The sequence below is a fragment of the Argentina anserina genome, chromosome 2 (assembly GCF_933775445.1).
Source record: "Argentina anserina chromosome 2, drPotAnse1.1, whole genome shotgun sequence".
In the NCBI taxonomy this organism is placed as follows: Eukaryota; Viridiplantae; Streptophyta; class Magnoliopsida; order Rosales; family Rosaceae; genus Argentina; species Argentina anserina.
Window position 1 is genome coordinate 27,512,932 of NC_065873.1, and position 15,791 is coordinate 27,528,722.

The following is a 15,791-nucleotide window of genomic DNA, read 5'->3' on the forward strand; positions in this document are numbered from 1 at the left end:
GGTTCTTTCTATCTATCGTCCCTAATCTCCCGAAATCCCCCAATTCCGTTCAGCCTTCGCCGCTCTCTCATCGGCGGCGGGGCTTCCAGAAGCTTCCGATTCAGCTAATTCGATTCTCTCCTCCTTCTAAATCTCCGATATTTTTTTTTTCAAATATTTTTTGCTTCGTAACTTGTTATCTCACCGCCGCGGAATTCCGGCCGGTCCGCGAAGGTTTCTGGTACGGAAGCAGATCGGTTTAATGTGAGAGTAGTCTGAGTGTTTACAACGATTTTGAGGAGTTTTTATTTGAATTAAATGTGAGATTTGGAGAGAGAAGGCCAATTTTTCCGTGCTCGTTTTTTTGAATTTGAGAGATTATATGGAGCAGAGCGAAACGGCTTCCGGCGCGGCGGCGCCGAAGAAATTGGCGAGGCAATTGGATTTCACGGCCCCTCCTGTCCAGCCGTCCGCCAACGCCGCGTTGCCGGAGCGGTCTGGACCTCCGTCGGTTCAGCTACAGCCGCCGCCGCCGCCGCCGCCAGTTTCTCAGCCGCAGCCGCATCCGCGGGCGCATCCACAGACGCAGCCGTGGGTGCGGCCACAGCTACAGACACAGTCACAGCAGCAGTTGCATAAGTCAGCGGCGCAGCTGGCCTTGCAGTCGCAGCAGCAGGGGACGGCGGCGCAATCGCCGAAGCCGTATATGACGCAGACGGTTTTGCACTTCCAGGCGAGGCCGGTGGGGCCGACGATGCCGGTGAACGGCCGGATTGCTCAGATTCCACCTAGGTACTAAATTTCATAGCTGAAAGATTTGAATTTTACTGTTATTTTGTATGTGAAGTTTGGAAATTTATGTTCTTTGTGGTTGGAAAACATTGCAGAATAGGTAAGGTTAGTGTGAAGTGCAAATGTGTGGGTTTATGTACTTGTTTTAGCTATGCACATTGATGGTTTATCAGAGAGAATATTAGTTATGGAAAATGGCGGTGAGATTAAAGACTAGCTCTTTTAATCGTAGAGAATATTGTAAAGACTGAAGAGCCTGACTTTATACATGCATTTAATGCTTTGTTTTGGTACAAAGAGGCTAGAGGGAGAAAGGAGGTTGTGATTTAGGTCTTTGGTCTGTGTGCATAATGCTCCCTCGTAGGAGTTCCGTGCCTTCCAACTGCTTTACTGTTTATGTGATCAATTTTGGTTCACCTCAGTTTTAATAGGCATATTTTTCAATCCAACTGATGTTGAATGTTGCGTAATATTTGGTTTATATTGGTTCTGACATTTTTTGTGCATATGCTTTTTCAGGAGATATGAGTCTCCTAAACCACGTGCCCGCAGCGAATCTAAAGACAACACTCCAAAGAAGCAAAAGCTGTGCAATTGTAAAAATTCCCGGTGCCTGAAGTTGTAAGGACACATAATCCTCCTTTTGGCTTTTAGCATGTAGAATGGTCCATCTGTGCTTTACCCCTATGATGTTTTGTTAATTTGAACTTAAACACCTATGTGGAATTGTGGATTTTCTCTCACATTACATATGGAGATTTTACAGATACTTACATTATTGCCTTATTGGTACAATTCAGTTTACATATCCTTTCAATCTGCCTGAATGAAAACTTGAAATGCTTTGTGCTGCTCTCATGCATGCTTTCTAGTAAAATGTTTTCTTGGGGATACAGTATAGCATTGCGTTATAGCCTGATAGGGCATATGCATGAATTTTGCCAATCACATAAGGCCTCTACCTTCCTTTAGATGAATACAGAGGTGGCTCATAATTTATCTGGTTGGACTATGATTCAAAGATTGTTCATTTGGCAGGTACTGTGAGTGCTTTGCAGCTGGAATTTATTGTAAAGGCTGCAACTGTTTGAATTGTCATAATAACGTGGACCATGAAGCTGCTAGGCAGGATGCGGTTGGAGCAATTTTAGAGCGTAACCCAAAAGCATTCAGACCAAAGATTGCTAGCAGTCCACATGAATCTCGCGAGTCTTGGGTATCTAATCTTTACTTATTTGGATCTTGAGTAGTTAGTGGCTATACTTTTTATCACAGTATCACATAATTTTCTTTGTAAGTAACTTGTGCCAGTACAGTCTGTTTAGTAATTTAAGTATTCATATATTTTGTTCAAGCATGCATTGATAACTCTAACAGATCCAATTCAGAGTGCATTGACTAGTTGTTTAAACGTATTCAGGATGAGGCTGGCGAGGTTCAAAAGCACCACAAAGGATGTGCTTGCAGAAAATCTGGGTGTCTCAAGAAGTATTGTGAGTGCTTCCAAGCCAATGTTCTATGTTCTGAAAACTGTAAATGCATGGACTGCAAGAACTTTGATGGAAGTGAAGAAAGAAGGGCTATCTTTCATGAAGATCACAATACGATAGCCAACTTGCAACATGCAAATGCAGCCATTAGTGGGGCCATTGGATCCTCTGGGTATGGGCCTCTTGTGTCTAGACAAAGACCGAGTGATGAACTTTTTTCTGGCGTTGGAGCCAGAGATCAATCAGCTCAACGTGTTACACAGGCTCAGCAGGTACAGTTTGTTAGATTACTAGAATATATGAGTATTGCTAAGATAAACTGATTGCTTACAATGAAGGATGCATTATGATGTTTCCATTAATGTGTCAAGAATTAAATAAACTTGTTATTGCCTGGCTTAGAGATCACACCATGAATGGTTATGCTGCTGTTAAATTGTCACTGATGCATAAAATAATGAAACATTGCAATCTCTTTAAGTTCAAACTAGGTCCTTTTTTTTCTTCTCCATTTTCATTTTTTCTACTTTAGCCAACTGGCTGAATATTTATTTATAAATAATTTTTATTTATTTCAAATTTTGACTTAACTCAGGAAAATCACTTAGGACCTCTGATGACATCGTCGTCTTTGTCATCTGTTCCTACTCCTCATGTTTCAGTACCAGGATCTTCAAAAACCACATACAGGTTCTCAGAATTGCTGTCAAAAATTTTTTTTTGGTTTCCATTTTTCCTTCAATATATAACTTGTTGTCAGTTTTATTACTGAAGATCTATGTTGGCAAATATCATCCAACCTGAGAACATAAAGGAACTGTGTTCACGTCTGGTTGTAGTTTCAGAAGATGCTGCAAAGGCGCTTGCAGGTTTGGCTATATACAGACTTTCATCTTTCTTTTCTGCACGATATCTTTGCATCTCATTATTGTAGCCTTTGTTATCTATATTGTTTAATTTATTTATATGTGTGTCTTTGTGTGCCTGTGTGTGCAGTGTGCACCCTATAAGGAAACTTAGGGGTTAATATGAGGTTGAACCTTAGGAAGTAGGTGAACTTACCATTGGCTGTGTGCCCAAGAATCAAACTTTCAGTTGAAATGGCCACCTTTTTAGGTTCAGAGTTTTTCTTTTGAGCTACTAGAATTAACTTCTCTAATAAAATAACACTGGGGACAGTGGCGTAGCCAGAAATATCATTTAGGAGGGTCAAAATTTGAATAATTCCGATCGTAGTAAACGCATACGAGCATTATGAAATAACATAACATAACGGTTATTAGAAACAAATAATTATTTTATATGTCATTCTTCTGATTTCAAAGGGACATTCTTCGTATAGTTATATATTTTAATTAACTTGTACACGTACATTTTTGTAGCGTATGTCAAATCATAAATCTATTCTATTAATTGATCAACTTATTTATCTAAACTACTCCTTATCACGCAAATTTATCTATACATACAATAGCTAATTTAATTATATCTAGAATAGATATGTCAAACAAAAAGAGATAGTGACCATGAGAACACAAGAAAAAAAAAGTATATAAAAGTGAAGCATATAATCAAACAAATTATATATGGATTATAGGGCAAAATCATTATTTATTAATAAATAAATGCTGTAAAAAACTACATAAGCAACGAACTCTACAGATGAATGGGCCATAACTTCCTTTCATTTCCAGATATTCTTATGTGAGGAGGGTCATTATGTATGTTATCTGTATGTAATTAGCACAATAATCAAGCAATGGCTGCCTAGCTTCAGAAACTGAGATGGGTCAATTGGCCCTTCTCGCCCTACCCTCCCTACGCCTATGACTGGGGAGCTAATGAGTTACGTTTATTAACTGACATCAAGCATAGCCTTTTTCCATTTTGTATTTTTCTTTGTCATATCCATTGTGTTTTAGTTTCTTTTAGGGTACTATATTTCTGATTTTGTTTTGAACTACGATGTAGGAGACCTATTGTTTGGCATGTAGTCCAAGTCAATATACTGATACATATAAGCATCTAATAGATAACTTCTTCGCTGGTGTATAACCAATCTTCCCCTACTGGATCACTAGAGTCTGGTCAGATGTTGTTTATGTGCATCGAGTGATGTGCTATCTTTTGAGTTCCATTCAACTTGTGTAAACTTAATATGCTATGAGTTGCTTGTCCTTTCCTTTGTGTAATTCAACACTCAATTTCTACCGTAACATGTACAGAAAATAGGCAAAAGGTGACGGTTGATAAGACTACTACCATTTCAGCCACTATAGAGGGGAAAGAAAGTAAAAGGGAACAGGAGCAAAATTCTGCGCATGGCGACCATTTGGTAATGAATCAATCGGATAAAGATGGTGGCAGTGGTTCTGGATCAGATGGAGGTGATGTGCAAAATAGTAGGCCAATGTCCCCTGGAACACTGGCCCTGATGTGTGATGAAGATGATAAGATGTTTATGGCAGCTGAGCTGCCAAATGGAAACACGACTAATAGTCAAAGCACAACTCAGAATCAATCTCAGGAAATAGGTTGCACAGAGGTTTATGAAGAGCAGGAGAGGGTTGTCCTCTCAGGATTCAGGGATTTCCTGAACGTTCTTATAACTCGTGGTAGCATAAAAGGTGAGCTTTCTTAAGTTCAATTGTAAAATTATACTTGTTGAAAGCCAAAATGGGATTATATACTAGGGAAATTGCTAACTAAGGCCCAAAGGTGTGCATTTTTGAAATGTAGAATTACTTGATCCAACTAAGTTTGAACGAGTTACCAAATGTCAAATATGGTAAAATGAAGCAGGACCCTATATGACGACCACATATGTTTTTTACATGTCCAACTACGAGACAGTCCTTACTCATTTGTTTCCACATTGCAGAAACAATGTATTCTCCTGTAGTTAAAAGGGAGAGGGAAATCCAAAAGGATCTTGTGGAGGGTGGAACCCCAAAGAAACCCATGGGCCAGAAAGTGACATGCAGCAATGACATTGGGAAATCTCCTTCCACAAATGGTAAAGTGCTTCAGTCAGTAGTCACTTATGTCTCGGGAGTTGGAATGGCCTTGAAAAATAATACCGGGCAATAAAATTTAACATTAATAGAATCGTTACTTTAGGATAGAATTAGTTCAAGTGCTATCACTGTGCACGATATTTGGGCATGATTTCTTGTCATATATTAGTTGACCTTAGGTCTTGTAAAACATTTTTGGAGAATCTAGTCACAAGTAGACCCTTCTGTTTCAGCAGAATTTGAACCCAAAAATAGCTCTATGTTTGTTATGCTTTCTATATTGATGTATGATGCCGTGAAATCTGGGTAACTTTTAAACTTGCTAAAAGAGCTGTTGTTTAATATTTAGCTCCTCACAGTCACAGTTTTACATGAGAACTTGCTTCACCGAAAATCCGACATTAGATCAGATATAGATAGTTGATATAGTTGAGTTAGCCGTCTTCTGTGGGCCTTGTGGATTTCACGTATTGTGCTAGCTCGTAGTTTTTTTATTTTCTCTAATAATGCTCCTCTCCTTTGGTGAGTGTAGGTAGTGTAGCGGGTCTCGACCCTATATTACGTTTAGTTTAGTTTTATTCTGTCTAATAGATAGTGCCTGCCTAGGATGGCTTGTCACCCTTTGCATGATCCTTGTGATCGTTAGAGCCTTGTGCTCGTGTTGGCTTGATGCCTGAGGAATTTGTTTCATTCCCCTAAAAAAAAAATTACAGAGCAGAGGAGAGCATAATACATAGCTGTTCTCCAGTTGAAACACTAATATCAGGGAATAGTTTGTTATGCTATTAGATACATGACTCCTTCTATGTCCTTCAGTAATTTGATACATGATAGTTTCTTTGTCTGTTTATGCCTCTACTCATGTACCTCTGGCCTATCGATGTTTTAGTGAAATGTCATTGTGTCGATCCAGATAGCTGGGTTTTTCCTTGTTATTGCTCGACTTTTCGTCCCAATTGCGTGTTATACATGCATAGTGCACAACAGTTGTGATAATTTTGAAGTCTAGAATTTGTAGTAAGTTGCACAACAGTTGTAATAACTTTTCGTCCCATCATGTCCAACTAGGAGACAGTCCTTACTCATTTATCCACTTTCTCATTGCGTCCCAAATAGATGCCTTGGAACATTGCCGTCACCTTAGCCTCTTAAATCCACGAAATGACTTTCATGAAATCAATCTTGTTGTACTCAAGTCTGGTGGAGCTTCATTGCATCTTCCTACTCTTGTTTGATCAGTCTGAATTGTGCTTCCTACTGCTTTCGTTTCCTTTGGTCATTTTCATTCAAACAAAAACTTGTTTACAGCAATGAAGTTTCGCCAAAAATACAAGCTCTTGAACTCAAATCCTTAACGGACTGTTGCTTGTGGACTTAGATAGTTTTGGGGTTTTGTTATATCCTATTCTCTAGCATAAAATTGCAGGATGTCCCTCTCAACATATGAAAATAATATATTTTGTTTGCATCTTAATGAGTGCTAATCAAAATTGCATTTATTTTGTTCGGACAAAGTTTGTGTGCTGGTATAGATTAAAATAGAAACGAATCGAATCAGAATAAGGCACATAAACCAGAATCATGCATTAACAAAACGAATAAAAATTGACTATAAATCCCATTATAGTCCAAGAAGATCAACTCTCTCTTCACCTCATGCAAGAATTTGTACCCAAAACACCATCTGCTTTAGGTTTAACTTATCAAGTTAACCCCCCAAATTCAAATTAACCATATCAAGAGCTTCATAAAACCCAGAATTATCATCAATGAGACAACACTCCAAAAACACCTTCACAATTTGTAATTATTATTTCCCCAAAAACAATAATAATATTGTTATTTCAATAATTACACCAACACAAACACAACCTTTCTCTCCTAAAATCACAATGACCCACTCTCTCATCATCCCTCTACCTCTGCAGCACACCACTCTATCATCACCATCATCCCATTCACCACCCACCACCCTCTCCGACGTGTCACCTCCCCTGGCCCACACGTGGCAACGCCAAGGCCCGTACCCGCCACAAATATTCCCCTATAAAACCCGGTGCCTGTCTCAGTCGACAAGACACAGATCAAACCGCAACACTCAGATCACCCAAATGGCCGAGGAAGCTGTTGACGCCCAGAAGCTTCGTTCCGAGTTTCACAAAGTGTTGAGTAGCAGGCGATGTGGCGAAGGTGAGCTTATTCAGAAGTGATTTGTCTTTTTTTATTGATCGGTCATCAGTTTTAAGTTTCCAGTGACATGAAAAGTGGCGTTGTTTCAGTTCCGTTGACGGTGGAGCCGGCGAAACCGGTGACTGATCCTCTGTTTCAGGAGGTTAACCCTCCAAGCTTCAGCGAGGTTTGAGTTCTCGCGTCCAACGTTTGATTCCTAAGTCTAATGTTGTTGTATTATTCAAGGTTTGAGTTCTGTTGTTGTATTATTCAAATGTTGTTGGTTTGTTGGGTATTGTACATTAGGCAATGAATGCTTGCCCCAAGGCTAACGTTACTAACTTTAAGGAGAAGCTTCAGGAGGAAAATCTTTACCTAATTACTGAGGTAATTGTTGTGTTTGTTTTGAGATTGTTAGGATGGAATGATTTAAAAAATTGTGTTGGTAAATTTTGGATTGAGTTGATAGGCAGGAGAGCAGGGGAGGTTACCTGTGTTGATTTTGAGCATGAAGGAGGAGAATGGTGACCAGAAGAAGCCTGCTGTTGTTTTTCTGCATAGCACTAACAAGAACAAAGAGTGGCTAAGACCACTGCTTGAGGTAGCTGTGTTTGATCTTTATTGTTTCACCCTCAAATAGTTGTTTATGATCATTGTTTCTGTTTAACCACAGTTTGTAGAAATGAGGTGTATTTGGCTTTTCTTTTCCAGGCGTATGCTTCGAGGGGATATGTAGCAATTGCCATTGATTCTCGCTACCATGGTGAACGTGCCACCAATAGAACCACTTACCGAGATGTGGGTATTCTTATGCCGTGCACTTTAGTTATGAAATATTGGCTTATTGATACTAAAATTACAATCTGCAACTGTTTTGTTTGACACATTTACTGTCTAAGAGCTAGTTCATTGGCTTATCTCTGCAAAAATAAAGCATCATATAAATACTGATTCTAAGAGCAAGGCTTGGTTTTGATTGGTAATCTTATTCATGTGCAGGCTCTCATATCAGCATGGAAAAGGGGTGATACAATGCCTTTCTTATTCGATACGGTAATTACTAAAATCCCTTATAAAGTTGTCTGCAAGTTAGATAGTTACACAACTATTAACGATCTTCATGTAATAGTTAAATCGAAACATAGTTGAAATTCTACCCTGAGAAAGTATTGTTAGTGAAATAATTAGGGTTAGTACTTTGATGGTTTGTTTCTTGAACGATGCAAGTTTTATTATGGCAGGTCTGGGACTTGATAAAATTGGCAAATTATCTAACACAAAGGGAGGATATAGACCCTGCTAGGCTTGGAATCACTGGTGAATCACTGGGAGGTGTGCAAAGATTACTTCATAAGATGGGAACTTTTCAACATGAATTTTGTGAAAAAAGAACTGATCTTGTTAAAACGCAATGCAGGTATGCATGCATGGCTAGCTGCTGCTGCTGACACCCGCTATGCAGTGGTTGTCCCTATAATTGGTGTTCAGGTATCATGTCTAATTCATTTACCTCTATGCTTATAAAATAGGAGTACAACCAATTCACCCTTTATGCTACTATGGTAGGGGTTTCGATGGGCACTAGAGAATGATAAGTGGCAAGCTCGAGTTGCCAGTATAAAACCTGTTTTTGAAGGTAAAAAATAGTATAATGTTCAGTTTTGATGTCCATTTTAATAGCAATTTGCAGAGCTATTTTTGTGTTTGGTTCTCTGATTCTTTTATTTTGTTGGTTGCGTTTCCAGAAGCACAAACTGATCTAAACAAAAGTGCGATTGACAAAGAAGTAGTGGAGAAGGTTAGTTGCATACTTCTCTCCTGAGTTCTGATGTAATATCTGGATAGAGTTTGGTAGCATACTGAAGTTGGATGCATCTACCAATTTTACATATCTGAACAGGTGTGGGATAGGATTGCTCCAGGTCTGGCCTCTCAGTTTGATTCTCCCTATACGGTTCCAGCTATTGCACCGCGTCCTCTATTGATCTTAAATGGTAAGCCCTTGTTTGAATTTTAACCAATAATCATCATACCCAGATTATAATGCAGTACAATACTTAAATTTATCATTATAACCCCTGAAATTTCTGTTGTCCACTGAAGGCTGGACAAGTCCTACAATGCTCTCAAATGTGTCAAATTTTCTGTTAACCCTCAATTGAATAATCACCTATATAATTTTTTTGTTTGTTTCTGGTCATGAAAGATCATATCTTTTATTCCAGTCTCATGTAAACTTTTTCCAAATATTAGGTGCAGAAGATCCTCGATGTCCACTCGCTGGTCTAGACGTTCCTAAAGCGAGAGCACTCAAGGCTTACGAAGCTGCAAAGACTGCAGATAAATTTAAGGTATCCCCTTCTCTTTAAACAAGTTACCTTCATCAGAATATGTAGAAAGCGGGATATTCAGTTTTAACTCTACATCCCATATTTTACAGTTAAATGCAAAGTAGTGTTTCCTTTGTTTTTTTTTTTTTTTTTCAAATTGGAGATTAATTGGCATAGCTGATGTATATTCGCCACTTTGTTTAAACTCAGTTAATAGCAGAGCCCGGCATCGGCCACCAAATGACCGCTCTTATGGTAAAAGAGGCAAGCCATTGGTTTGATCAATTTCTCATGTGGTGAGGCGCTGTTTGGTGAAAATTGTTGTCTAAAATCTCTCTTCCAGTGTATAATAGATGTGTCTGTCATTTCTTGGCGCTTGTAAGAATAACTGTGAGAGTTGTGGTTATCTCATTTATGTTGTATTCATTATTGGTGAAGTATGTAAGAACCATGCAACAAATTAAATGCTTAGTAAGAAGAGTATGTCAGTTTAATCGGTTATCCTTATTTGACTTCGTATGTTTACCTTTGCTCATTAGGAATGAATATTGGTTGATTTTATACATCTAGAATTTGGCTGTTTACCTCTGCTCATTAGGAATGAATATTGGTTGATTTTATACATCTAGAATTTGGCTGTTTACTTTTGTTCATTAGGATTAGGAATCAATAAACAAAATCTGAGATCAAACCAGGGCTATAAGTTTAAATCAAACAACAAAATCTTAGAGATGGAGCAGGTGGCCAGTATAGAAGACCTCTTTGAGATTCTTGTGCGCGTTCCCGCTCGACCTCTGGTCCGATTCAAATGTGTCTCCAAGCGTTGGCTCTCTTATCTCCGATCCACACCCTTCAGAACCCCCGCTCCTCCGTCTCTGCCGTCTTTCCTATGATATTCGAATTCACTGCTGCCTTATCTTTCATCCCTCTAAATGATCTTGATCCTGGAAACCAAAATCTATCTGGTTCACCCAACTCAGGCAACCCTCTTAACATCGTTCTAGACCTGCATGAGTGGATCGAGATTCTCCAGTCCTGTAATGGCCTCTTTTTATGTCGTTCCTTCAGAAGAAAACTAGTAACCCCATCGGTCTATCACTTCTATGTTCTTAATCCTACTACCAACCAATTCTCCACACTTATGCTTCCGCCAGGTCAAACAGGTAACATCGTCAATCAATTGCAAGCTTTGGCTTTTGACCCTTCCAAATCACCTCATTACAAGGTGATCTTCTTTCTTCTATATAGTCGTACGTGATGTTAATTCTCGCATGTCCGAAACTAAAAGTTGGAGACAGAAAGAGATATCTCACAGTTTTAAGCTGTGTTACGATGGAGCGGTATACTGGAATGACACAGCTCATTGGGTAGGGATTCAGAAAGATATGGTGTACTATCACATAGATGATGAGCCTGTCGGACAGCTCGTTGGATGTGGCATGTCATCCCTCCTTTCGTGTATATCCTTAGCTTCACTTGCCAGTTGCCATGGTCGTGCAGAAATCTATTTGTGGTTTAAATTCTAAACCGATACTCTCTTCTTTCAATAGTAAAATAGCCATGTATGAAAATTGTTCTCATAGTTTAATCGGGTTATTTGACTCGGCTTGTTTTCCTTTGTTCATTAGGAATCAATAAGGATGAATAATTCGATTCATAGACGTATTCATTTGACTGCTATCTTTTGTTCATTAGGATTAGTAATGCATTATAATTCAGTATTACTTTTCAGATTTGATGGCTATATAAAGCCCAAAGAGTTATAAAATACTTTCAGAGAGATTTTATTGAGATATAACATGCAGCATTTCTCCAAGAAAAAGAAGGATGACATGGAGCAGGTGGCCAGTATAGAAGAGCTCCTTACTGAAATTCTTGTGCGCCTACCAGCTCGACCTCTGGTCCGATTCAAATGTGTCTCCAAACATTGGCTCTCTCTTATCTCCGACCCAAAATTCTGTCGCCGCCACACCCTTCAAAATTTCAGCCCCTCCGTCTCTGCCGTCTTCCCTTATCCATCCAGATCCACTACTGCCTTATCTTTCATCCCTCTTGGTGCTCTTGGTCATAACCCTAGAAGTAGTAACCATGCAAACCAAACTCTACCGTGTTCCACCAACTCATGTCATCCTTTTAACTTCGTTCCAAACCTGCATGAGATCATGATTTTCCAGTCCTGTAATGGCCTCTTCTTATGTTGTCCCAGAGTCACAACTATACCACCACGATACTACGTTCTCAATCCCACTACCAATCAGTTCTCCACAATTATCTATCCAGGTCATGTAAGCACTTACATCTCCCATCAGGCTTTGGCATTTGACCCTTCCCGATCACCTCATTACAAGCTGCTCCTCTTCCGGGGAGTTAGCTTTTGGGACTCGGATTTGTTCATAGACATATATTCGTCTGAGACTAAATCTTGGAGAATTGCCGAGTCCTCCTTCAGTAATCTCGATTGTCATCCCAAATATAATGGAGTGGTATACTGCAATGGCGCAGTTCATTGGGTAGGGGATCCTAAACAGATCTCATACTACCACATAAATGATGAGCGAGTCGGACATGTCTTTGAGCTTGACAGACGTACTCATGAGTCTAAGTATGGATTTCTTCAGGAGTCTCATTGTGGTGGCAGCCATTTGCATCTTATTGATATATATTCTTCACATATCCAAGTGTTGGAGTTAGAGAGAGACTACTCTGGTTTTCGTCTTAAGTATCATATTGAACTTGATCGCATTTTCACTACCTTATTATGGCCAAGAAAGATGAAATTTTCTGTTCTCTATCTTAGTCGAGAGAAAATTGAAGGAGATGAAAGTTCATACTTGCTACTGCATAATCCTGGTCAAATCTTCTGGTATAATCTCAAAAGCAACATCTCCAAATCTTTTCAGCTAACTCCCAGGCGAGCAAGTAAGGAGGAACTACGTGTTGGATTACCCAATATTAAGGGGGTGTTGAACTTTCAATATATGGAGACTTTGGCTGGTGTTTGATTCAAGTTATCAGATTGCTTGCGGTAACGGCCACAACAGGTTCTTACAAAAGGAAATTTTCCAGGCACTGTTAGGTATTTGATGGTTTACCTGTTGACTTTACTTCCATGTTAATTTCAGCTTGAATTACTCCTACCTGGTTCTTCACAACATTAGGTAACCGTCTTTGCAATCTAGCAACTCTTTTTTCAGTGTGAAATCCTGGTTCTTGTAGGTTCATAACATTTTGTTTTAGCTGCCGCTATATTTCAGCAAATTCTAGCAATATTTTTACAGAACCAAGATACTTTGGAAAATGAATGTTGCTACTAGCTATTATTTTTATACATGTTTAAGTGATGAACAGAAAGACTGGCTGATCCCCAATGAAATTTGACAGTATTATTACACAATACCATACACAGTGGCCGAAACCCTCACAACAATTGAGAAGTTTTACAACACTTCACCCTTTCTTGGGCATGGCGGCAAGCCTAGTGTACATTCTTGCCATGGAATGGTACCCCTTGATATCGCCAGCACGCAGAAGATTGCCTGCAAGGAACATCAATCGCTGAGGAATAAAAGAAGGTACATCAAAAGATTGGATCTCTAAATATCAGGATCTGACATATTTTCATATCCCACAAAACATGTTCTTTGATAAACTAAAACTACAATATCTTATCCTACTTTGCCTTTTTCTGTCATTTTGCCCTATAGGAGGTATCGACTCACTGAACGAACAGTCACTAGCCCACTTTTAAGTGAAAGAGCAAGAGATTTATGGTGTTAAGCATCCTTTGAAGATTATAAATATGAGCAAGCATCTGTTTGTCGTTATTTTTTCTGGCTCTTGACCATTGAGGTTGCTAGAATTGATAAATTCAAATGTATAACTAACTTACCTGAATCACAGTTTAGCGGGCTATCAGGTTCTGGATGAGCCATTAAAGCAATTATGGCCCTACAGACAGACTGAAGTGTCCAAGCAGGGCTCCATGCATTCTTCAAGATGTCAAGGCATATCTCTCCTGTCTGCGTTAGAGGAACAACTTATTATATGGATCAGAAGTTGTTTTCAGTTGGTGATATAGCACTAGTTGTAAGAGGATAAACCCAGTTCAGGAAACAACTACTCATGGATTTCAAGAAGTTAACAGTAATGAGTGGCCCCCACCCCAATAAAAACAAGAATAAGTAAAAGAGCTTCAAATAAGTCAATTTTCATTACTGAATAAAAGGCTACTTCAAACTCAGAAGAAATTTAAGTACTCCTAAAAAAAGGTGACTGAAATCCATGACTAAAATATCTTGGAGCCTTTAACGCACGCTCATCTTAGAAATCTTTCCACATTTTGAAACTTGGATTATACCTAACATAAGGTACCACATGAAAGTTTTAGTCTTCTAGAGAAGCTGTAATTCAAGTTCAAACATATCAGAGAGTTTTCATACCTTGAAATGCACATTTGGATGGAAGATTTTTGTCAGGAACCTGACTTGTGGGGGTTGCAATGGATATTGCTCGGGCACTGCAAAAGCCAGCTGAAATATTCCACCCTCAAACGGAGTCTCCGACGGTCCCTACATAATAAGTACACAGTTGAGATCAACCCATATAATTCACCAAGTTCAACTTGACACAACCGAGCTTACCTTGACGAGAGCCGTCCACTTAAATATGTTGGAGTCATCACAAACTAACTGAATATCTGGATCTGCAACTTTCTCTCGTTGAACCTCTTTATATTCCTTGAAAAGCCTAGCTCTTGATGCCTGCACAAAACCTTAATCCGTCAACAAAGGCCATAGTCAGTTAATTCACCTCTGACACCGTACGCAACATAACAATCACTTAAGTTTCTTTCATTCATAACCATCCAAGGAGGCTTCATACTCTCTTCATGTTCTCTCTCAATCATTAAGTAAACTCCCCTATGTCTTTTTTCGGTTACCGTTCTCCCCTCAGCTCCCAAAACTTATGTTCAACCTGCATATCTGATCCTTATTCTCCCTCATATCTCACCTTTATACCAGTTTGCCTCATATTTCCCTCCGAAACTAGTATTAATCAGCTAAGCTAACCCTCATCGAATTCTTAATGTTCTAAACCTAAGCAGCATTAGGATAAAGCATTCACACACAAAAAACCCCCAAAAACTCAACTAACCTGCATCTTAATAATGGTAAAGCTTAGTATACAAGCACTAGACCGCAAAGCCCAATATCCTGAACGGGTTCTGATTGGTCCTACATGTACATAACAAACAGTAAAAATCATAAGCGAATGGATTTCTGATATTGAGTTAGATTAAAGCTGAGCTGAAAGTTTGATTCAAACATAAAAACAATTATGGTTTAGCGACGACTGATTTTGTCTCTATCAGAATTGAAACTACTGAAGATTTTACGAGTCGTACCTTTTTCCGGTGAAGCGACGACGGGAAGAGAGAGAGAGAGAGAGAGAGAGAGAGAGAGAGAGAGTCGAAGATCTGCGAGGGAACCCTTTTCTTTACGATGGAGTTAGGAATTGGGTTTTATATATCGTGCGGGAAGGGGTACTGTAAGAACTCTCTCGTCTACAAATGACAAAGCGCCACGTCAGTAGACGAGTTTTATCATCCAAAAACAGAAACCAAGGTTTCTAGCGTCTTCGTGTTTTGGTCTTCAAGACTTCAACGATAAATGAGGTTTCATGTTCAAATGTTCTTTTTATTGAATAGAAAAATAAATGTGATTACGTCTCTCATGTAATTGAAAAATAATAGATTAATCGTGGTGAGAGGTCATGTCAAAACGCTTATTCCTCTTGACGGCTAAGAACGGACTCTAATCAAGAGGTTTTTAGTAACTCAACTACTAATCAGAGTTGGGAAGACTACAATGTAATTAAAATGAGGAAGGTTTACACTGTTGTGATTAACAAATTACATGGCTGGATGGAGAATTACATTATTTGTGCTGTGATCTGAAAGTTATCGCTATATCTCGAATCTACACTGTTGCGTTGGTAATCATATTGACGACCAG

General features: G+C 39.1%; 3 protein-coding genes across 3 annotated transcripts; 2 read left to right on the forward strand and 1 right to left on the reverse strand.

Moving 5' to 3' along the window:
• LOC126784913 (protein tesmin/TSO1-like CXC 6) lies at positions 1–5,522 on the forward strand. The gene is made up of 8 exons (XM_050510459.1): positions 1–771; positions 1,291–1,392; positions 1,810–1,987; positions 2,192–2,533; positions 2,857–2,951; positions 3,036–3,130; positions 4,487–4,888; positions 5,143–5,522. The coding sequence occupies exons 1-8, from the start codon at positions 362–364 to the stop codon at positions 5,349–5,351; spliced, it is 1,833 nt and encodes a 610-aa protein (XP_050366416.1). The 5' UTR covers positions 1–361; the 3' UTR covers positions 5,352–5,522.
• A 1,606-nt stretch (positions 5,523–7,128) lies between these two features.
• LOC126784914 (uncharacterized) lies at positions 7,129–10,278 on the forward strand. The gene is made up of 13 exons (XM_050510461.1): positions 7,129–7,468; positions 7,558–7,634; positions 7,754–7,834; positions 7,917–8,048; positions 8,159–8,245; positions 8,447–8,500; positions 8,689–8,779; positions 8,865–8,935; positions 9,014–9,083; positions 9,193–9,245; positions 9,348–9,441; positions 9,701–9,798; positions 9,988–10,278. Exons 1-13 carry the CDS (start codon positions 7,171–7,173, stop codon positions 10,075–10,077), a joined length of 1,296 nt encoding a protein of 431 aa, XP_050366418.1. The 5' UTR covers positions 7,129–7,170; the 3' UTR covers positions 10,078–10,278.
• Positions 10,279–13,081: 2,803 nt separating this feature from the next.
• LOC126784916 (protein PEROXIN-4) lies at positions 13,082–15,261 on the reverse strand. The gene is made up of 6 exons (XM_050510465.1): positions 15,182–15,261; positions 14,932–15,011; positions 14,418–14,537; positions 14,217–14,345; positions 13,667–13,796; positions 13,082–13,313 (listed from the first exon to the last, which is right to left on the reverse strand). Exons 2-6 carry the CDS (start codon positions 14,935–14,937, stop codon positions 13,225–13,227), a joined length of 474 nt encoding a protein of 157 aa, XP_050366422.1. The 5' UTR covers positions 14,938–15,011; positions 15,182–15,261; the 3' UTR covers positions 13,082–13,224.
• Positions 15,262–15,791: the final 530 nt, after the last annotated feature.

What these genes read in the sequence shown, in the direction of transcription:
- LOC126784913 (XM_050510459.1), top strand. Translation starts at nt 362, where the DNA reads ATGGAGCAGAGCGAAACGGCTTCCGGCGCGGCGGCGCCGAAGAAATTG. An exon ending in ATTGCTCAGATTCCACCTAG is followed by an intron (nt 772 to 1,290) that starts GTACTAAATTTC and finishes ATGCTTTTTCAG; the next exon opens with GAGATATGAGTCTCCTAAAC. An exon ending in ATGAATCTCGCGAGTCTTGG is followed by an intron (nt 1,988 to 2,191) that starts GTATCTAATCTT and finishes AAACGTATTCAG; the next exon opens with GATGAGGCTGGCGAGGTTCA.
- LOC126784914 (XM_050510461.1), top strand. Translation starts at nt 7,171, where the DNA reads ATGACCCACTCTCTCATCATCCCTCTACCTCTGCAGCACACCACTCTA. An exon ending in ACCCTCCAAGCTTCAGCGAG is followed by an intron (nt 7,635 to 7,753) that starts GTTTGAGTTCTC and finishes ATTGTACATTAG; the next exon opens with GCAATGAATGCTTGCCCCAA. An exon ending in TCCCTATAATTGGTGTTCAG is followed by an intron (nt 8,936 to 9,013) that starts GTATCATGTCTA and finishes CTACTATGGTAG; the next exon opens with GGGTTTCGATGGGCACTAGA.
- LOC126784916 (XM_050510465.1), bottom strand. An exon ending in AGTGGACGGCTCTCGTCAAG is followed by an intron (nt 14,346 to 14,417) that starts GTAAGCTCGGTT and finishes CTTATTATGTAG; the next exon opens with GGACCGTCGGAGACTCCGTT. An exon ending in ATCCAAATGTGCATTTCAAG is followed by an intron (nt 13,797 to 14,216) that starts GTATGAAAACTC and finishes CCTCTAACGCAG; the next exon opens with ACAGGAGAGATATGCCTTGA.